Source organism: Lithobates pipiens, unplaced genomic scaffold, assembly GCF_037356315.1.
Source record: "Lithobates pipiens isolate NorthernLeopardFrog02 unplaced genomic scaffold, aLitPip1_a1.2 Scaffold_23, whole genome shotgun sequence".
NCBI classification, from domain to species: domain Eukaryota; kingdom Metazoa; phylum Chordata; class Amphibia; order Anura; family Ranidae; genus Lithobates; species Lithobates pipiens.
Genome location: NW_027507785.1, coordinates 259,498,573 through 259,517,615, shown reverse-complemented (window position 1 = coordinate 259,517,615; position 19,043 = coordinate 259,498,573). Strand labels below are relative to the sequence as shown.

General features: G+C 44.8%; 1 protein-coding gene across 2 annotated transcripts in view; it reads left to right on the top strand.

Annotated features, from left to right (window-relative positions):
* The window catches only part of LOC143928289 (ADAMTS-like protein 2), a 98,067-nt gene that overhangs the window by 35,614 nt on the left and 43,410 nt on the right, over positions 1-19,043 (top strand). For both annotated transcript variants that reach the window (XM_077453079.1, XM_077453080.1), the window contains exons 4-6: positions 414-516; positions 3,083-3,228; positions 5,376-5,493. In XM_077453079.1, the coding sequence (XP_077309205.1) occupies positions 414-516; positions 3,083-3,228; positions 5,376-5,493 (367 nt within the window). The remainder of the gene's footprint in view (positions 1-413; positions 517-3,082; positions 3,229-5,375; positions 5,494-19,043) is intronic.

The following is a 19,043-nucleotide window of genomic DNA, read 5'->3' as shown; positions in this document are numbered from 1 at the left end:
TTTTATAAATTATGAAATATTCTGTACATCAGCCTTTTTCAACCTTTTTAAAATGGAGGAACCCTTGAAATAACCTTTTGGTTTCAGGGAATCCCTGCTAATTATTATATCTACAGCTCACAGTACATTAATATAATATTAATATGAATTCCTCCTTTACAGATAACTAAAAGATTATTGGTGTGAGTGGTTACTCATCTAAGAGGCAGAAATTGCTTATTGCCCAAGGATCCCCTAGCAACCTCTGAAGGAACCCTAGGGTTTCATGGAACCCTAGTTGAGAAACCCTGCTGTACATTATTAGTTAATATTATGATAGAAAGTATCTTGATATTATTAACAACATCAGTTGGTATCTGTGTGAGAAGGTTTGATCATACGATTAATCAATTCTCTATTCTTTTTTTCTTCAGCTTTGTCCTACTGGCTCTGCAAGCTTTAAACAGTATCAATGTTCAGCTTTCAATGCTAAGGCCTTTGGAAAAATGTATCATCGCTGGGTACCTCTATATCCAGGTCAGTTATTGTGATGTATTTGCAAAATATATAAAATGCTCAAATTAGTTTGGTATGAACCCACTTGTAATAGGATTGGTCAGGTCCAACAATATAAATGTTTTTATAGCTATGTAATGATCTAATGTGATTGTTTATAGGATCTGTCAAGGTCAAGAGTGCTATTTCATTTATAGTCAGTCTCTGGTGAGCAGTATCCCCTGCGTGTTTCTAAGCTTTGCTAGAACCCTGGCAGCAAGTTGCTGACTCAACCTGAAGTTTTTGATATTCCAAAAATCTATATTTAAAGAAGAGCTGAGAGTTTTCAAACTTGAACTTGCAGTCAGTTGCAGAAAAACTTCAAACAAATTTAATATCTCTGGAGAGGCAGCTTTTACACAGCCAGGCTTCCCCTAATTAGGACCCAACAGTAGCTCAAACCATAGAAATGCAGACAGGACCTAAAGACGAAGGAAAGGATCTAAATTGATGTTACTGGTACTGGTTCCAGTAATCCATGTCTTTAGTCTGCTTGTCTTCAGCAAACTGTTTGCAGCCTTTCTTGTGCATCATCTTTAGAAGAGGCTTCCTTCTGGGATAACAGCCATGCAGACCACTTTGATGCAGTGTGGGGCGTATGGTCTGAGCACTGACATGCTGACCCCCCCCACCCCTTCAACCTCTGCAGCAATGCTGGCAGCACTCATACGTCTATTTCCCAAAAACAACCTCTGGATATGACGCTGAGCATGTGCACTCAACTTCTTTGGTTGACTATGGTGATGCCTGTTCTGAGTGGAACCTGTCCTGTTAAACTGCTGTATGGTCTTGGCCACCATGCAGCAGCTCAGTTTCAGGGTCTTGGCAATCATCTTATAGCCTAGGCCATCTTTATGTAGAACAACAATAATTTTTTTTCAGAACCTCAGAGAGTTCTTTGCCATGAGGGGCCATGTTAAACTTCCAGTGAGCAGTATGAGACAGTGAGAGCGATAACACCAAATTGAACACACCTGCTCCCCATTCACACCTTGTAACACTAATGAGTCACATGACACCGGGGAGGGAAAATGGCTAATTGGGCCCAATTTGGACATTTTCACTTAGGGGTGTACTCACTTTTGTTGCCAGCGGTTTAGACATTAATGGCTGTGTGTTGAGTTATTTTGAGGGGACGGCAAATTTACACTGTTATACAAGCTGTACACTCACTACTTTACATCGTAACAAAGTGTAATTTCTTCAGTGTTGTCACATGAAAAGATAAAATAAAATATTTACAAAAATGGGAGGGGTGTACTCACTTTTGTGAGATACTGTACATTTTCAAATTTTATCACTAAATCCAATTTCATGTGACAAATTATGTTGACATTAAGTTTCTTTTTACAATTTGTGGTATAAAAACAGTTTTATATTTGTTCTAATAGCCCTGACAAAGCAGGAGTGGATTGGGTCCCCAAAATTTTCATGTACATAAAAATGTTCTAAAAATCAACATTATGATTATGTTTTATATGTATATAGCTCTGATGAAGGGGGAGTAGTTTGGCCCCCAAAACGCTTTGGATTTATATGACCTATGTACCAACAATTAAAGTGGTTGTAAAGGCTAACCTATTTTTTATTTACTTACCAAACATGTTATACCTAGCGGCTCTGTGCAATGAATTGCGTCCCAGAATCTTCTCTTTTGGGGTCCCCCTGCTGGTGCTCTTGGCTGCTCCTCTTCCCTGTGGGCAACCATAGGAAGCTGCTTCCTATAGGGGCGCATGTGTGGGCTCACTCTTGAGCTAGGCTGTGTGCTTCCATAAACACACAGAGTATGGCTTGGCCCTGCTCTCCACTCACAGAATTTGATTGACAGCAGCGGGAGCCAATGTGTCCCGCTGCTGCTTCTCTGTTCTGTCCTGTGAATGCAGGGACAGAGGAGAGAGTCGCTACAGACAGGCAGAGCGCTGGATCAAGTACTTGGACATTTTTTATCTTAATTAATGGAATGTATTAAAGTAAAAAATGTTATGTCTTTACAAAAGCTTTAAATTTAGCTTTGACTCTTTAATCAATCTTTTTGTCTGGCTCTCCTTTCTGTGTTTTTATAGATTGAGGTTTATGGTATTCCAGCTCATCTTTAGGTGTTTCCAATTCTTCCCATTGTATTTTCCATGCTTTTATTTAAATAAAAAACAAACAAAAGGTGAGTGGGCCCCCTTATAAAAGAATTGTAGGTGTTCAAGCATAATAACTCAAATGCAGAGATTTTGGAACCAGAATCCAAGAGACATTACAAGGGAGAGATGGAAGCCCACACCAAAAGCCTCTCTACTGCAAATGTGACCGGAAGGCTTCAGCTCCATCCCCTCCTGAACCTAATCGTATAGGTCTCTCTTGTATGTTTCTGAGAATCGGCCAAGACAAACCCGGTGGGATCAGCACCTGACAGGGATTGACTCACCGAGTGATTGAATTAATGGAACTTGGAGTGGCGCTGCATATTAGACTTGGGTTCAGAATCTCAAGGAGATATTGGAAACTGCTGTCTGCCTAAATGAGTTCTCTGTTTTTTTTTTCTCCTCTCCTCTATCAGATGATTACACAAGTATTTCTAGCAAACCCTGTGATCTGCAGTGCACCAGCACCACCAGAGAGCGTCAGCTCTTAGTACCAGCCCACGATGGCACAAGCTGCAGAGACAGGACGTTTCAGGGAGTTTGTATCAACGGCAAATGTGAGGTACCGCTGAGGCTGTGGCTATCATATATATGTCGTATTATTAGGAAATTCCTAATTTTTTAATGCTTTCTTTTTAAAATACAGGAACTTTGTTTGCCTTACACCTGTAAACATTCTGGGGTGTGATTTCCTAAAGGCAAGTGTGCTTTAGATTTTTTTTTTTTAACTGGCCAGATATTGTTAAGAATCTTCTTCTGAATTGAAAAGAAGTTCAAGTCAAACCTGAACCCTGCCGGCCATGGCAGGACCAAGAGTTGGGCAATATTTTCCACTCTTTTAAAGTAACCCTTTTCTTCTCTAACATTCAGTAAACTATCTGCTTTAATTGCTCTGCAGGCACTATGGTATGCCTTCATGTACCTCTCATAGAACATCCAAGCTAGCTCCCCCTTTCCTGCCTACCACAGTTTATTGTTTGCTCTTCATCATGATGGGCTTCAGCAACGTCCAACAAGGAGCTGCAGAAGGTTTGTAGCTCCCTATTGGACACTGGTTTGAGATTTGTAGTGCTTTTGTGAAGACAACAAAAAATAAAGGCACACACTTGAGGGTCCTTAATCTACCTTTAAACACTTATGCTGTGTACACACGACCGGTTTTTACATCAGAATAAACTCTAAAGTTTTTTCCGATGGAGTTTCCGACGGAATTCCACTGAAATGGTCTTGCCTAAACACGATCACACCACAGTCCGACTGTCTAGAATGCAGTGACGTACAACACCTACAATGGGATTAGAAAAGGGAAGTTCAATAGCCAATTACCAATAGCTGCCCATGCAGCGTTTTTGGTCCGTCGGAACAGCATACAGATGAACGGTTTTCCCGATAGGAATTGATTCCGTTGGAAAGATTTAAAACATGTTCTATTTCTAGGTCTGTCAGAATTTTCGAAAAAAAAAAAAGTCAGATGAGGCCCACACACTATCGGAATATCCGATGAAAAGATTCCTGCTGCTGTGTCCATTGATACAGACAGCAGGGAGCTGCTATCAATCTATCCAATCAGGTCCCGAGACACCGGCTGCAATGGGTTTGCTCGTCCCCAGTGCAGGAACGATCGGGCTCAGGTAAGTAAAAGGGGGGCTCTGGAGGCTGTTGCACTACAAGAGATTTTTCACCTCAATGCATAAAATGCACTGAGGTGAAAAACCATGAGGGTTTACACCCCTTAAGCCGACCATAGATGATTCAAATCTTATATATTAAACTGTCTATGGGCAGGCTGAATGTACCCAAGTTGGCCAATAGATCAACTTGGGTACAACCAGCCTGTTGGGTTTTTACATGCAATAATAACTAGTAGTCATCACTGTGTTCTCCTGGTGGGGAGGGCTCCGCCTGCTGGAAAAAAAACAATGGTTCAGTGGGAAGGATTCCACCATCAACACTGACTATAATGATGGGGGAATAGAGCGATTTTCTTTCCTGCAACCCGTGGTTGCAGGAAGGAAAATCGTTCAGTCTATGACCTGCTTTACATGCATTCCAGTTCAAGGTATTGTCCATTGTTTTAATTTTTCTGTTTGCTCTAGAAAATGCCTCAATGACTGATCAAAGCATTGCTATAAATACTCTTCTGTAAACTCACTAAGGAAACAGAATAAGCTGTAATATCTCGCTGCACAGGTTTTTTGGCTTTGACCATCAACTATTTGAAAGTGTCTCTGTGGCTACATACAGTATTGATTTATTGATTTCTGTGACTTTCCAAGGCAGGCTTTCTTCTTAATAGAGTCGACTTGTCCTGAGTGGTCCCAAAGCGCAGAGCAGTTTGCTATTAATACATTTATAAGGGTTCAAAGGACATTAAGAGGAGCTTGCTTACTATAGAAAGCTTGATTTTGTACTCTGTACAAATTGCTTTGTGTATTTTTAGTTTATTTCTGAAAGTTTCCATATAATGTCCCAGTCCAGCAATTGTTTTGGAGTGGAGAGGCTAGAACCTCTTGCTAGATTTTTGGGGTCAGAGACAGCAGTAAAAACTCTACATAGCTTATTACACTTCTCTTCTACCAACCCACTTAAACACTTTGGGTAGATTTCTACTTTGCTAGCTATGATTGATTTAAATGTATTGTTATTTTGTTAATACTTTTACTAATTCAGTTAATGTCCCAGTTTCCATGTGCTTTTTTTTATCTACAGCCAGTAGGATGTGATGGGAAGCTATATTCAGCCAGATCATTGGATAGATGTGGCGTCTGTGGAGGGGATGGAAGTACATGTTACAGGGTCTCAGGAAGCTTCAGAAAATGTGTTTTGGGTAAGTTACCTAACAATAGACAATGTATTACATAGCCAAAGATGTGTGATATTGGATGTAGGCATGATGTGCTGCCAGAGCCGCGAGCCCCGCGAGTAATGGGGGGGGGGGGGGTGGACACAGTGGCTGCATATGATGGGCACAAGTGGCTGCATTTGACAGGCACAAGTGGCTACAGTTGATGGGCACAAGTGACTGTATATGATGGGCACAAGTGGCTACATTTGGCGGGCACAAGTGGATGCGTTTGAGGGGCACAAGTGACTGCATATGATGGACACACATGGCTGCATTTGACAGGCACAAGTGGCTGCGTTTGATGGGCACAAGTGACTACATATGATGAGCACAAGTGGCTGCATTTGATGGGCACAAGTGGCTGCGTTTGATGGGCACAAATGACTGCATATGATGGGCACAAGTGGCTGCATATGATGGACACAAATGGCTGCATTTGATGGGCACAGTGGCTGCATTTGATGGGCACAATGGCTGCATATGATGGGCACAAGTGGCTGCATATGATGGGCACAAGCTGCTGCATTTGATGGGCACAAGTGGCTGCATATAATGGGCACAATTGGCTGTGTTTGATGGGCACAGTGACCATGTTTGATGGGCACAATGGCTGCATATGATGGGCACAATGGCTGCATATGATGGGCACAGTGGCTGCATTTGATGGGCACAATGGCTGCATATGATGGGAACAAGTGGCTGCATATATTGGGTACAAGTGGCTGCATTTGACAGGCACAAGTGGCTGCATTTTATGGGCACAAGTGGCTGCATATGATGGGCACAAGTGGCTGCATATGATGGGCACAAATGGCTGCATTTAAAGGGGAACAGTGACTGCATTTGATGGGCACAATGACTGCATATGATGGGCACAAGTGGCTGTATATGATGGGCACAAGCTGCTGCATTTGATGGGCACAGGTGGCTGCATATGATGGGTACAATGGCTGCATTTGATGGGCACAGTGGCTGCATTTGATAGGCACAATGGCTGCATATGATGGGAACAAGTGGCTGCATATGATGGGCACAAGTTGGTGCATTTTATGGGCACAAGTGGCTGCATATGATGGGCCAAGTAACTGCATTTGATGGGCACAGTGGCTGCATATGATGGTCACAGTGGCTGCATATGATGGGCACAGTGGCTGCATATGATGGGCACATGTGGCTGCATATGATGGGCCAAGTGGCTGCATATAATGGGCACAGTGGCTGCGTTTGATGGGCACAATGGCTGCATTTGATGGGCACAGTGAGGCTGCAATTGATGGGGGGTTTCAGTATTTTTCTGTTTGTTTGCGCCCCCCCAAATATTTTAAGCAGAACCTTAGGCATACACGTATTTGGGAAATATTATTGGCTGTGTAGAGATCTAGTTCATGTAGACAAATACATAAATTTATTATAAAATCATAAACCATGCTCACAGATACTTCAGAAGAATATCACCTATCAGAGCCTGTAGCAACAAGGTGAAATCAGGCAACCCTCCATGTCCCACAACCAGGGTCGTCTTTAAGGCAGGGCAAAAGGGGCAGCTGCCCTGGGCCCTGTCATTGTTTTGGGGCCCAAAACAGCTGCCTCATACTTGCCAACTATCCAGGTTTAAATAACCTTGCCCCTTGAAGTTTTATTCCCAATATCTCAGTGTGAAGTGCTGGTACTAATGCTGCCCAGCTCTGCCATATTGTTGTGTGCAGATGACTCACCTGCAGACCCTGTGTTTACATGTAAATAACTGGCATTCGTATGTAAATAGCGGTGACAATACTGAGTAAATAGCTGCGGCTGGTGCCATTGATATGTAAATAAAGGTGGCATTCCTATGTATATCATGCTCCTGCTGTGAGGAGGTGATGTGCTGTAACCTCTAGCAACTAATCAGTCAGCCGTAATGTGTGCTGTAACCTCTGGCAACTAGTCAGTAAGCAGTAATGATATGCTGTAACTGCTGGCAACCAATCGCAATTGCTGTCTGATCTGATACTGAAAACTGATTTTAAGTCAAGCTGCTATTTATTATATGTCTCAGAGTAGGTGGAGAGGGAAATTGCTTGGAGGGGGCAAGAAAATTTTTGCCCAGGGTCCAATCTATATTAACCACTTGCTTACTGGGCACTTAAACCCCCCTCAGTCCCAGACCAATTTTCAGCTTTCAGCGCTGATGCACTTTGAATGACAATTGCGCGGCCATACAACACTGTACCCAAATGAAATTTTTATCATTTTTTTCCCACAAATAGAGCTTTCTTTTGGTGGTATTTAATCACAGCTCAGAGTTTTATTTTTTGCTAAACAAACAAAAAAAGATGCAAAAAAAAATAAATTATAAATCATGTTTTAATAGTTTGTTCTAAAATTTTGCAAACGGGTCATTTTTCTCCTTCATTGAAGTGCGCTGATTAGGCAGCACTTATAGGCTGCATTGGTGGGCACTGATGGGCTGCATTGGTGGGCACTGATGGGCTGCATTGGTGGGCACTGATAGGCTGCACTGGTGGGCACTGATAGGCATAGTTAAGGCGGCACTAATAGGCACAGATAAGGCGGCACCGATGGGCACAGATAAGGCGGCACTGATGGGCAAAGATGGGCACAGATAAGATGGCACGGATGGGTGGCACGGATGGGTGGCACGGATGGGTACCACTGATATATGGGACTGATGGGCACTGATAGGTGGCAATGATAGGAGGCACTTCTGGGCACTGATGAGCGGCACTGCTGGGCACTGATGGGCGGCACTGCTGGGCACTGATGGGCGGCACTGCTGGGCACTGATGGGCGGCACTGGGGTGCAGCACCTTTGAGGCAGATTGTGGGCACTGTGGGTGGCACTGCTGGGTGGCACTGCTGGGTGGCACTGTGGGCACTGCTGGGTGGCACTGTGGGCACTGCTGGGTGGCACTGTGGGCACTGCTGGGTGGCACTGACGGGGGGCACTAACTTTTATTAAATGTGGCACTGCAGGGGGCAGGTGGGCACTGGCAGGGGGCAGGTGGGCGCTTACATTACTGGCCGTGATCAGGACTGATGTCCCGATCACGGCCGCCGGTGAACGGCTTTTTTTTTTCTCCTCGCGCTGTCAGCGCGAGGAGGAATAATAGCCGATTACCGGCTCCGTTCTATCACATGATCAGCTGTCATTGGCTGACAGCTGATCACGTGATAAGGGGTCGGGATCGACCCCTTGCACGGATCGGTGATCAGGTGAGTCTCATGGACTCGGCGATCACAGAGCGCGCCGCGCGCGCCCCTTAGGGGGCACGCAGGCCGCTCGTGCACGGGACGACGTCAATAGACGTAGTCCCGGAAAAGTAGGATCCGAAGTGGTTAAAGACGGCCCTGCCCACAACAGGGTTTGCATCAGTAAGCCAGGAATTGTAAATTGAAATGTTGTTGATCAATGTGTACTGAATGCTGGCAGATGCATTGAGTGGTAGAGGGTGACTGGGGCACCCACATAACTCCAAGCAACACTTTTGGGTTGTGGGATCGCTATAGTTTAGTTCATCATAGGAATGATCTATGATCCAATTTTAATTATCAAAAGGAATAATCTAAGTTTGCACCCCCGAATATACAGTATATTCATATAAAGTTGTATCTCCCTTTTTTTTTTTTTTAATAAACAAGGACAATAAAAAATACAAAAAAGGGGAGTGACGAGAGAAACATTTTTTTTTTAAAATATACATGTCAGCCTAGTTTCACCTATCATTGTGAGTGGTTTTAATTAGGGATGCACCGAATGTTTTTTTTGGTGCCGAAACCGATACCGAAAATGAAAAATACACTAGGCCGAAAACCAAAACCGATACCGAAACAGCACCGATACCGAAAATGACTGTTTTTTAAAAATATTTTTATACAGGAGGTGGTCAGAGACTGGGGACATGGTACAGGAGGTGGTCAGAGACTGGGGACATGGTACAGGAGGTGGTCAGAGACTGGCGACATGGTACAGGAGGTGGTCAGAGACTGGCGACATGGTACAGGAGGTGGTCAGAGACTGGCGACATGGTACAGGAGGTGGTCAGAGACTGGAGACATGGTACAGGATGTGGTCAGAGACTGGCGACATGGTACAGGAGGTGGTCAGAGACTGGCGACATGGTACAGGAGGTGGTCAGAGACTGGCGACATGGTACAGGAGGTGGTCAGAGACTGGCGACATGGTACAGGAGGTGGTCAGAGACTGGCGACATGGTACAGGAGGTGGTCAGAGACTGGCGACATGGTACAGGAGGTGGTCAGAGACGGCATGCATGCTACAGGAGGTGGTCAGAGACTGCATGCATGGTACAGGAGGTGGCTCAGAGACTGGGGACATGGTACAGGAGATGGCCAGAGACTGGGGACATGGTACAGGAGATGGTCAAAGACAGGGGACACGGTACAGGAGATGGTCAGACTGGGGACACGGTACAGGAGATGGTCAGACTGGGGACACGGTACAGAAGATGGTCAGACTGGGGACACGGTACAGGAGATGGTAAGACTGGGGACACGGTACAGGAGATGGTCAGACTGGGGACACGGTACAGGAGATGGTCAGACTGGGGACACGGTACAGGAGATGGTCAGACTGGGGACACGGTACAGGAGATGGTAAGACTGGGGACACGGTACAGGAGATGGTCAGACTGGGGACACGGTACAGGAGATGGTCAGACTGGGGACACGGTACAGGAGATGGTCAGACTGGGGACACGGTACAGGAGATGGTCAGACTGGGGACACGGTACAGGAGATGGTCAGAGACAGAGGATGTGGTACAGGAGATGGTCAGACTGGGGACACGGTACAGGAGATGGTCAGACTGGGGACGTGGTACAGGAGATGGTCAGAGACAGAGGACGTGGTATAGGAGATGGTCAGAGACAGGGGACATGGTACAGAAGATGGTCAGACTGGGGACATGGTACAGGAGATGGTCAGAGACAGAGGACGTGGTACAGGAGGCATCCCCCATTGCAGGCCAGTGTGCCCCATTGCAGCCAGTGTGCCCCATTGCAGCCAGTGTGCCCCATTGCAGCCAGTGTGCCTCATTGCAGCCCATTTCAGCTAGTGTGTCCCATTGCAGCCAGTGTGCCATTTTGCAGCCAGTGTGCCATTTTGCAGCCAGCCTGTGCAGGGAAGAGAGCCGCCTCCGCCGCCTGTTTGATCACAGCCCCGGGAACATCACAGCTTTCATTTCAATAGCTGTGTTTTCCCGGCCGCGCGCCGTCACACGCAGCCCCTCCCCCTTATCCGGGCACTTAGATAGACAGATCATCCGTCCAATCCTGCGGATGATCTGTCTATCTAAGTGCCCGGATAAGGGGGAGGGGCTGCATGTGACGGCGCGCAGTTGGAAACACACAGCTATTGAAATGAAAGCTGTGATGTTCCCGGCGCTGTGATCAAACAGGCGGCAGAGGCGGCTCTCCTGCGCTATACACCCCCCATGATGGGCGTCACCGGGGGCGGGGGGCGGAGCCCCGCCCCCACCCAGGCCACGCCCAATTTTCGGCTCCATTATCGGCCTTTTTTCTCTTTCGGCAAATTGCCGAAAAGGGCATTTTCGGCCGATATGTTTTCGGCGGCCAAAATTTCGGTGCATCACTAGTTTTAATCATATTTAATAAATGTTCACATGATGGTTTTTGTTATTTGCCTTATGATATGCCCATACTGGTAATCAAAAGGGATGAATTTCCCAGAAGGGTGATCATTGGAGTTTTGTTTGGTGATGGTTTACATGGTACAGCACTTTGAATTTTGGATGCATAATTTTAGGTGGAGTGTGGCTTGGTATTGAGTAGTGATGCACTGAAATTTAGTCCGCCAAAAACTATTGGTGGAAAATAGAGTTTTCAAAATAAGTGCCAATAATAGCTGCCAAAAACGCCTGCGATTTTGCGGCGATTTTACCACAATTTTGCTGCGATTTTACCTTGCATATGGTGTGTTTTTCATAGGTCATTTGACTCAAAAAATGCATCAAAAACGCAACACGGGTTAATTCTTGCTGCATTTAAAATGCATTTTAGGGGGGAGGTGTGTTTTTGGTATGGTTTGCCAGATATCCACTAACATTGCAACAAGCAGGATTTTTAACACCACTTCAAGTGGTGCCGATAATGGCCAACAATAAATTCATATTCATTTAAATTCATGATATTAATCTAAAGTCGAATATGATACAATTATTTATAAAAAAAAATAAAAGTATTACAGTAGTATAACCAGAGCTAAAGTCCTCCTTGCATCAGATAAATACTAAAACAGCGCTAAAAATAAAATAAAAATAGAAATAAAAAATTGATGGTAATGAAACCATAGGGCAATGGCGAACACCACGGCCAACAGTCTTTATGTAGCAGATGGATATGTGGGCAGTTCAGATAATTCACAGTCACTTTTCTTTTAGCGTGCACCTTCCACCAGAGTAAGCCCACGTACACACGGTCGGAGAATCCGTCGGAATGTGTCCTATCGGACCGTGTTGTAGGATAATCCGACTGTGTGTGGTATGCATCGGACTGTTTCTGTCGGAATATCCCTCGGACCCAATTTTCCAACTTGTTGGAAATATTTTCCGACCAACTGGTCCGATCAGACATACTCCGATCATGTGTAGAGAATTTTCATCGGACCAAGTGCCACGCATGCTCAGATCAAATTCCTACATCAAAGCTATTGGCTACTAACCTGAACGTAGTCCCATCGTAACGGAACTACGTCATCACGTTCTGAATGATCGGATTTTTCGACAACTTAGTCCGACCGTGTGTATGCAACAGTTTCGGACAAGATCCGACGGGCAAATCCGACGGACAAAATCCGATGGATTTGGTTGTCGAAATCTCCGACCGTGTGTACAGGGGCTAAGAATGCAATTATCCACCTCGTGAAGCACACACCCCTCTGGGGTACAAACTCACCAGACGCCGCTAGAAATAAAGCCTTGTATCTGTGTCCAAACACCGCTCTGTGCTGACACCCCACTTATCCAGAAGGTCCACTGGTATAGGAACTCTGATTGTATCATAAAACACAAGGATAGATGTACATAGCATAATCCTGTTTATTATGATGCAACATACCCATACAGCAGAAACCCCCCTTAATCCTAGCTGCTTACATTTAAAATGTAAGAAAATAAGACTGGCTTCAAATTTGTCCACTGGTCTCGCTTTTTAGCAGACAATCCGTTCGTCTGTGTGCTAGTCCAACGGACTAAAACTGATCCTAGGGCAGCTATTGGTTACTGGCTATGAACTTCCTTATTCTGTCATCACACTCGAATCCTTCATACTTTTGGAGTGATCGTGTGTGGCCAAGTCCGTTTGTTTGAAAGTCCGGCGGACCTCAGCTGCAAAGTCTGTCAGATTGTCCGCCGTGGGAAGTCCGTCGAAAAGTCCAGTCGTGTGTACGCGGCATTACTGTTGCAGCCCCGCTGTGGGCCATAAAAGGATGCCTCATGTCACCTTGTTGCTGCAAGTTCTGATGGATGTTAGATGGATGATATACTTCTCAAGCATTTGTGAGTGCAATTTATGCTTTTATAATAAATAGATGTATCTGTTTTAATGCACTGGATCACTGTGGCATTTTCTTCCTCTTTATCTTCGGAAATGATAACCGTCTGTCTTACTGATCTCATGCTTTCTCACTTTCTGAGATCAGTTTTGACATCCCTTGAGGTATACTCATTCCGGGTCAATGACTCAGACATTATTGAAGCCAATGAATCAGTATGAAGTCCAGGCAACTCACATTTTTACAAGAAGATCAGAAATGACAAACCCACATTTTTCTCATGGCGGGTTTCCTTTATAGATCTCTCTCTCAGAGGCAACTGAATAAAGTACAACACAACAAAGATCCTTTCCTTCCATGACAGAAATATCAAATACATAAAATTATCAGTTCTATACTTGGGAATTCTTTACATATCCCAGCATACTAACATATCCCCAGTCTGCCTATTTATAATGACCCCGTCATGGTGGCAAGTATCAATGCCTTCACTTAGCAAAATTATTTTCTTTATTATTCATCATGTATAAATAGAGAGAATATTTTATCTTTTGACCTCCCCCTGATCCCCAGACTTTTATGATCATAGGATGGCTGAACTTTTTCCACATTCCTCCTTAGCCTTTGAACACACGGTCGGAGATTCCGTCGGAATGTGTCCGGTCAGAGCGGTTTGTCGGATATTCCGACTGTGTGTGGTCTGCATCGGACTGTTTCCGTCGGAATATCCATCGGACCAACTTTTCCAACTTGCCGGAAATATTTTCCGACAAAATGCTCCGATCGGACATACTCCGATCATGTGTAGAGAATTCCGATCGGACAAAGTGCCACGCATGCTTAGATCAAATTCCTACACCAAAGCTATTGGCTACTAGCGTGAACATAGTCCCGTCGTAACGAAATAACGTCATCACGTCGGATTTTCCATCAACTTTGTCCGACCGTGTGTATACAACAGTTTCAGACAAAATCCGTCGGACAAAATCCGACGGATTTGGTTGTCGGAATCTCTGACCGTGTGTACAAGGGCTTAGGCTGGATTCACACCTATGCATTTTTAGTGCTTTTTGCTTTTTGCAGATTTGCACTACAGAACGTGTTCCATAGGAAACCATATTAAATGGACTGTAGTAGAAATCTGCAAAATGCAAAAAGCACTAAAAATGCATAGGTGTGAATTAGGCCTAAGTGGACATTTTTAGTTTAGATATTTAAAGGTTGTATTTCATGCACCACGTCTTTAAGATCCTCCCCACTGATTTTCAGCCATTTTCAAGTCAGGGGTGCTGGGTTGCCAACTATCTGTATTTTTATTGACAGCCTATAAAGAATTGCCAACTATCCGCATTTTCATGGATAGTCTGTAAGAACAACATTCTTCTAATCAATATCAGCTGCTTTTTTTCCTCTGCTGGTCCATCCGTCTTTATTTCTGTTGGTTCATCTACCTAACTTTAGCAAAGACTTGGACCATGCTGTACCTGCAAGATTAGCTGCACAGCAATTGTGAAAGCCTCTTGTCTACCCAGATAGTGAAATCACAGACCAGTTACTTGATAAACAACATAATAAAATAGCGCAGACTGTTGAAATGTTGGCTGACCTCAGGAAAGGAAACTCAATTTAAAGCGGGAGTCCGCCGGGACTCCGCGTTTTTTTTTTTTAAAAGCCAGCAGCTACAAATACTGCAGCTGCTGACTTTTAAAATAGTGACACTTACCTGTCCAGCGCGCCCTCGATGTCGGCACCCGAAGCCGATCTCTAGATCGTCTCTCGGGTCCTGCCGCCGCCATCTTGGGTATGGGAATCAGGAAATGGAGCCTTTCTGCTTCATTTCCCGGTTCCCTACTGCGCATGCGCGAGTCGAGCTGCGCAATAAGGACGGTCCCCGCTGCCTCTGGGATCTGTGTGTTTCCCAGCAGGCAGCGGGGCACTTGCGGAACGGGGCGGGCACTTGCGGAAAGGGGCGTAATCTATGCCCCTTTCCGCAGAGAGCTATCCCGGAAGTGGGTGCAGATACCTGTACTGTACAGGTATCTGCACCCCCCTCCCCCCTGAAAGGTGCCAATTGTGGCGCCAGAGGGGGGGAGGGTTCCGATGATCGGAAGGTCCACTTTAGGGTGGACCTCCGCTTTAATTTTTTTTAGGACATATCGTGCTGTTTGTTGCATTACCTAACTATATTGATCTAAGGCTCGATTCACATCTATGCATGTTTCTTTTGAGCGTTTTTGCAGTGCTTTCTGTGGTGCTTGTCGCGTTTTTGGACATTCGTTTTTACCACGATTTTGCTGCGTTTTGTGGTTTTTTACACTGTGGTTGCTTAGCAACCAGCTATATACAGTAAAAAAAACCCTCAAAAAACCCGGCAAAATGCTAATCGCGGCAAAATCGTCGTAAAAACACGGTACTTGCCTTTTTGATGTGGGTCCATTGACTTCTATTACATGCAAAAAGCTGCATTTTGCATGAAAAAAAGTCCCCGACCCTTTCCAAAAACGCAGAGGCACAAAAATGCATTGATGTGAACATGTTCCATAGGAACCCATGTTAAAAAATTTCCCTGCATTTCTGCAAAATGCATTAAAAAACGCATTAGTGTGAATCAAGCCTTAAGGAGATCAGTCAGCCTATTTTAGTGCTTACTAATGTTTTCTACATGTTATCATAGGCATGCCCCCCCCCTGTGTTGCGCTCCCACCTGCAGTGCTGCTGGCTTCCCTATTCTCCTCTTCCCCTGGCTGCTGTGGGTATTTTACAGGATGGGGAGCAGGGGAGGGCGCTGCTTAATATGTAATTCCCCAGCCCCTTCCTTAGCTAAATAAACACACTCACTCACTGTGTTCATTTATAACTGATGCATAGTAAACTTTGTTTACTATGCTTCAATTTGTGAATGAACATGAAGCTGCTCAGCAGAGAGCTCTTCCCATTCATTCACTGTCCAGTGCAGCTGAGGCTGCAGAAAAAGACATGCCTGTTTAAGTTTTGAGGTGCGCATCCTAATGCAATAGTCTGCGCACACCTATGGATGTTATTTTTGCTAAAATGCTAACATAACGCTTATATTTGCTATATTACTCTTGCGTTAAGATGAATAAGACCATTTTTTAAAAGTTTCGATATGTGGCAAGTCTATAATCACTGTCAGCTGTTAGTCAAACTGCAGTATTAACTGCCTGTAAAAATGAAAAATGCATTTTATGTTGTTAGGCTGGATTCACACCTGTGCATTTTTTGTGCTTTTTGCATTTTGCAGATTTCCTCTACAGACCGTGTCCCATAGGAAACCATGTTAAATGGACTGTAGTGCAAATCTGCAAAATGCAAAAAGCACTAAAACTGCATAGGTTTGAATCCAGCCTTTAAAGCGGGATTCCACCCTAAAGTGGAACTTCCGCTGATCGGAACCCTCCCCCCCTCCGGTGTCACAATTGACACCTTTCAGGGGGGTGGAGATACCTGTCAAAGACAGGTATTTTCACCCACTTCCGTGCATAGACTCCCGTGGGAGTCTACGCCATTTCCTGCCCTGCCGCGCTGTCTGCTGGGACACACACGGGTCTCAGAGACAGCGCGGAGAATTCCTATTGCGCTGCGCGACTCGCGCATGCGCAGTAGGGAACCGGGAAGTGAAGCCGATTCACTTCACTTCCTGATTCCCTCACCTAGAATGGTGGCGGCAGCAGCCGAGGGCCGAGCGATCGATCGGCCTCGGCTGCCGGCATCGCTGGAACCCGGGACAGGTGAGTGTCCATTTATTAAAAGTCAGCAGCTGTAGTATTTATAGCTGCTGGCTTTTAATATTTTTATTTTTTGGTGGAATCCCTCTTTAAGTGTATTGAACTCCAAGAACAAAAATGTAATATATTGCATCTTACTGGTTCCTACATTTTCATTTCACCTGGTGATCCTGAAAGTTCAACATTTCCTGTGATAACGCTCATCGCTCAAGTTCCTTACTTCATTATGTTTAGTCACTTTGTTCCATTCAATAATCTTTGATGATTGTCTAAATGATGCATGAAATCCCAAGTGTGGTCAAGGATCATAAAAACATTGCAGACACCATATTATGAATTTCTTTGTTCCTTCATGAAAGATTAGAGCCTCAGAAGATCATTCGACATGCACATCAATATTCAGAGCATGCAGTGCGACTGCACCCATGGCAGGGAAGCCTTAAAATTTCAAGCTTCCAGTTGTGTGCAGAGAGTCTGTTTGAGATTTCTTCTGCAACACGTTTTCTCTGCTGGTGACTATGACTGTAGTGAAAACTTCATTTTTAATTTTTATTTCACCCAAAGATTTTTGTAAGTTTGGAACCAAGAATAAATTCACAAATTCTGACATTGCTACAGTGTAGAGAATACTGGGATTTAATGTTTCGAGTGTGGGGTGGTCAGCCTTTTTCAACCAGGTGCCCAGGCACCCTGGGGTGTCTTCAGGTTTTTTCAGGGGTGCCTTGGCAAAATGCCTAAAAATTACCCAAAAATTGTATACAAGCCAGAGGGTGGATCAAGCCTGCCTTTTGGTTATGCAAAGTCACAGGTTTTTATTGTGCATCATTACAAACTTCTAGCTGCTGCTGGCATCCTAACAACCAATGGTGTCATTTGTTGATACAGAGGACATTGGGTGCCTCCACAGCTTCCTTTTTTGACCTCCTCCTGCCCCTCTCCATCAACGCTGGGGTCACATCAGCGTGAACGAGAAAAAAAGGTTGAAAAACACTGATGTAGACTGTGTCTGCAGATTGAACCCTACATTTTGGAGTCATAGTGTCACCCCGTAAGGTCGTGTTTTGGTCCTAGGCTGCTCAAATCCTGGGTGATGGTCCATTAACAAAAAGTCACCAGTTTGCGGATGGTGAGAAGTGCCCTGTGACAGACCCAACCAGGACAGAGGCTTTTGGAGGGGACTGCAGGCTAGCCACTTGCCTGCTAACTATGGACCCTGACATTTAAGGGAGCTGCAAGCATTTAGGAAGATGTCGTGTTATATAATTCAAGAGGACATTATTACATTTAAAGTGGTTGTGAACCCACTAACAACCACCCTCCCCCCCCCAAAAAAACTTCCAAGACAAAGGCATAATGAGCTAGTATGCATAGCATCATTAATTACCTTAGACTGAAGCCCCCGCAGCGGTCCTCGTACACTGCTTCGGCCGGCGACATCGCTCCCGGAGTTACTTACGGGTATCGCGGGCTCCGGCAATGTGATTGGCCAGAGCTGCGATGGCATCACTCCCGTGCATGTAGTAACAGAACACTAACTGAAGCAATGGCATGTACGTGCCGTTGCTTCAGTGCACATGCTCTGGTGACTTTGGCACATGTTGATACAGGGAATATCTCCTAAACCGTGCAGGTTTAGGAGATATCTGGGTTTACAACCACTTTAACAATTAAGGAAGCCATGATGGTCTCTGTCAACTTAGCCATGATGGTCTCTGTCAACTTAGCCATGATGGTCTCTGCCAACCAGAAACTTAGTAAGCAGATGTATGTAAAAAGAAAGCTAGTTAATGAGATTTAGACAGCCCTGGGTCTTCATGAATGCTGTTGCCAGACAGTCTGGGATTCCTGATTAATCAAAGCATTGTCTAGGTGTGAATTCCCATTCACCAATTCTTTCTGTCTGTTGGCTAACATGACTAATGCCCCGTAAGCACTAGCGGAATTTCCGTCAGAAAAATCTTGGATTGTTTTTAACTACGGAATTCCGCTCAAGCTTGGCCTGCATACACATGGTCACACAAAAGTTCTCTGAACTTTCGACTGTCAAAAACGCGGTGACGTACAACACTACTATGAGCTGAGAAAATGAAGTTCAATGCTTCAGAGCATGCATCGAATTGTTTCCGAGCATGCGTAGGAATTTTGCTCATCGGAATTGGTACAGACAATTGGAATTTCCGATCTGAACTTTTTCCAAACTAAAATTTAAGAACCTGCTCTCAAAATTTTGCTGGCGGGAATTCCGCCAGCAAA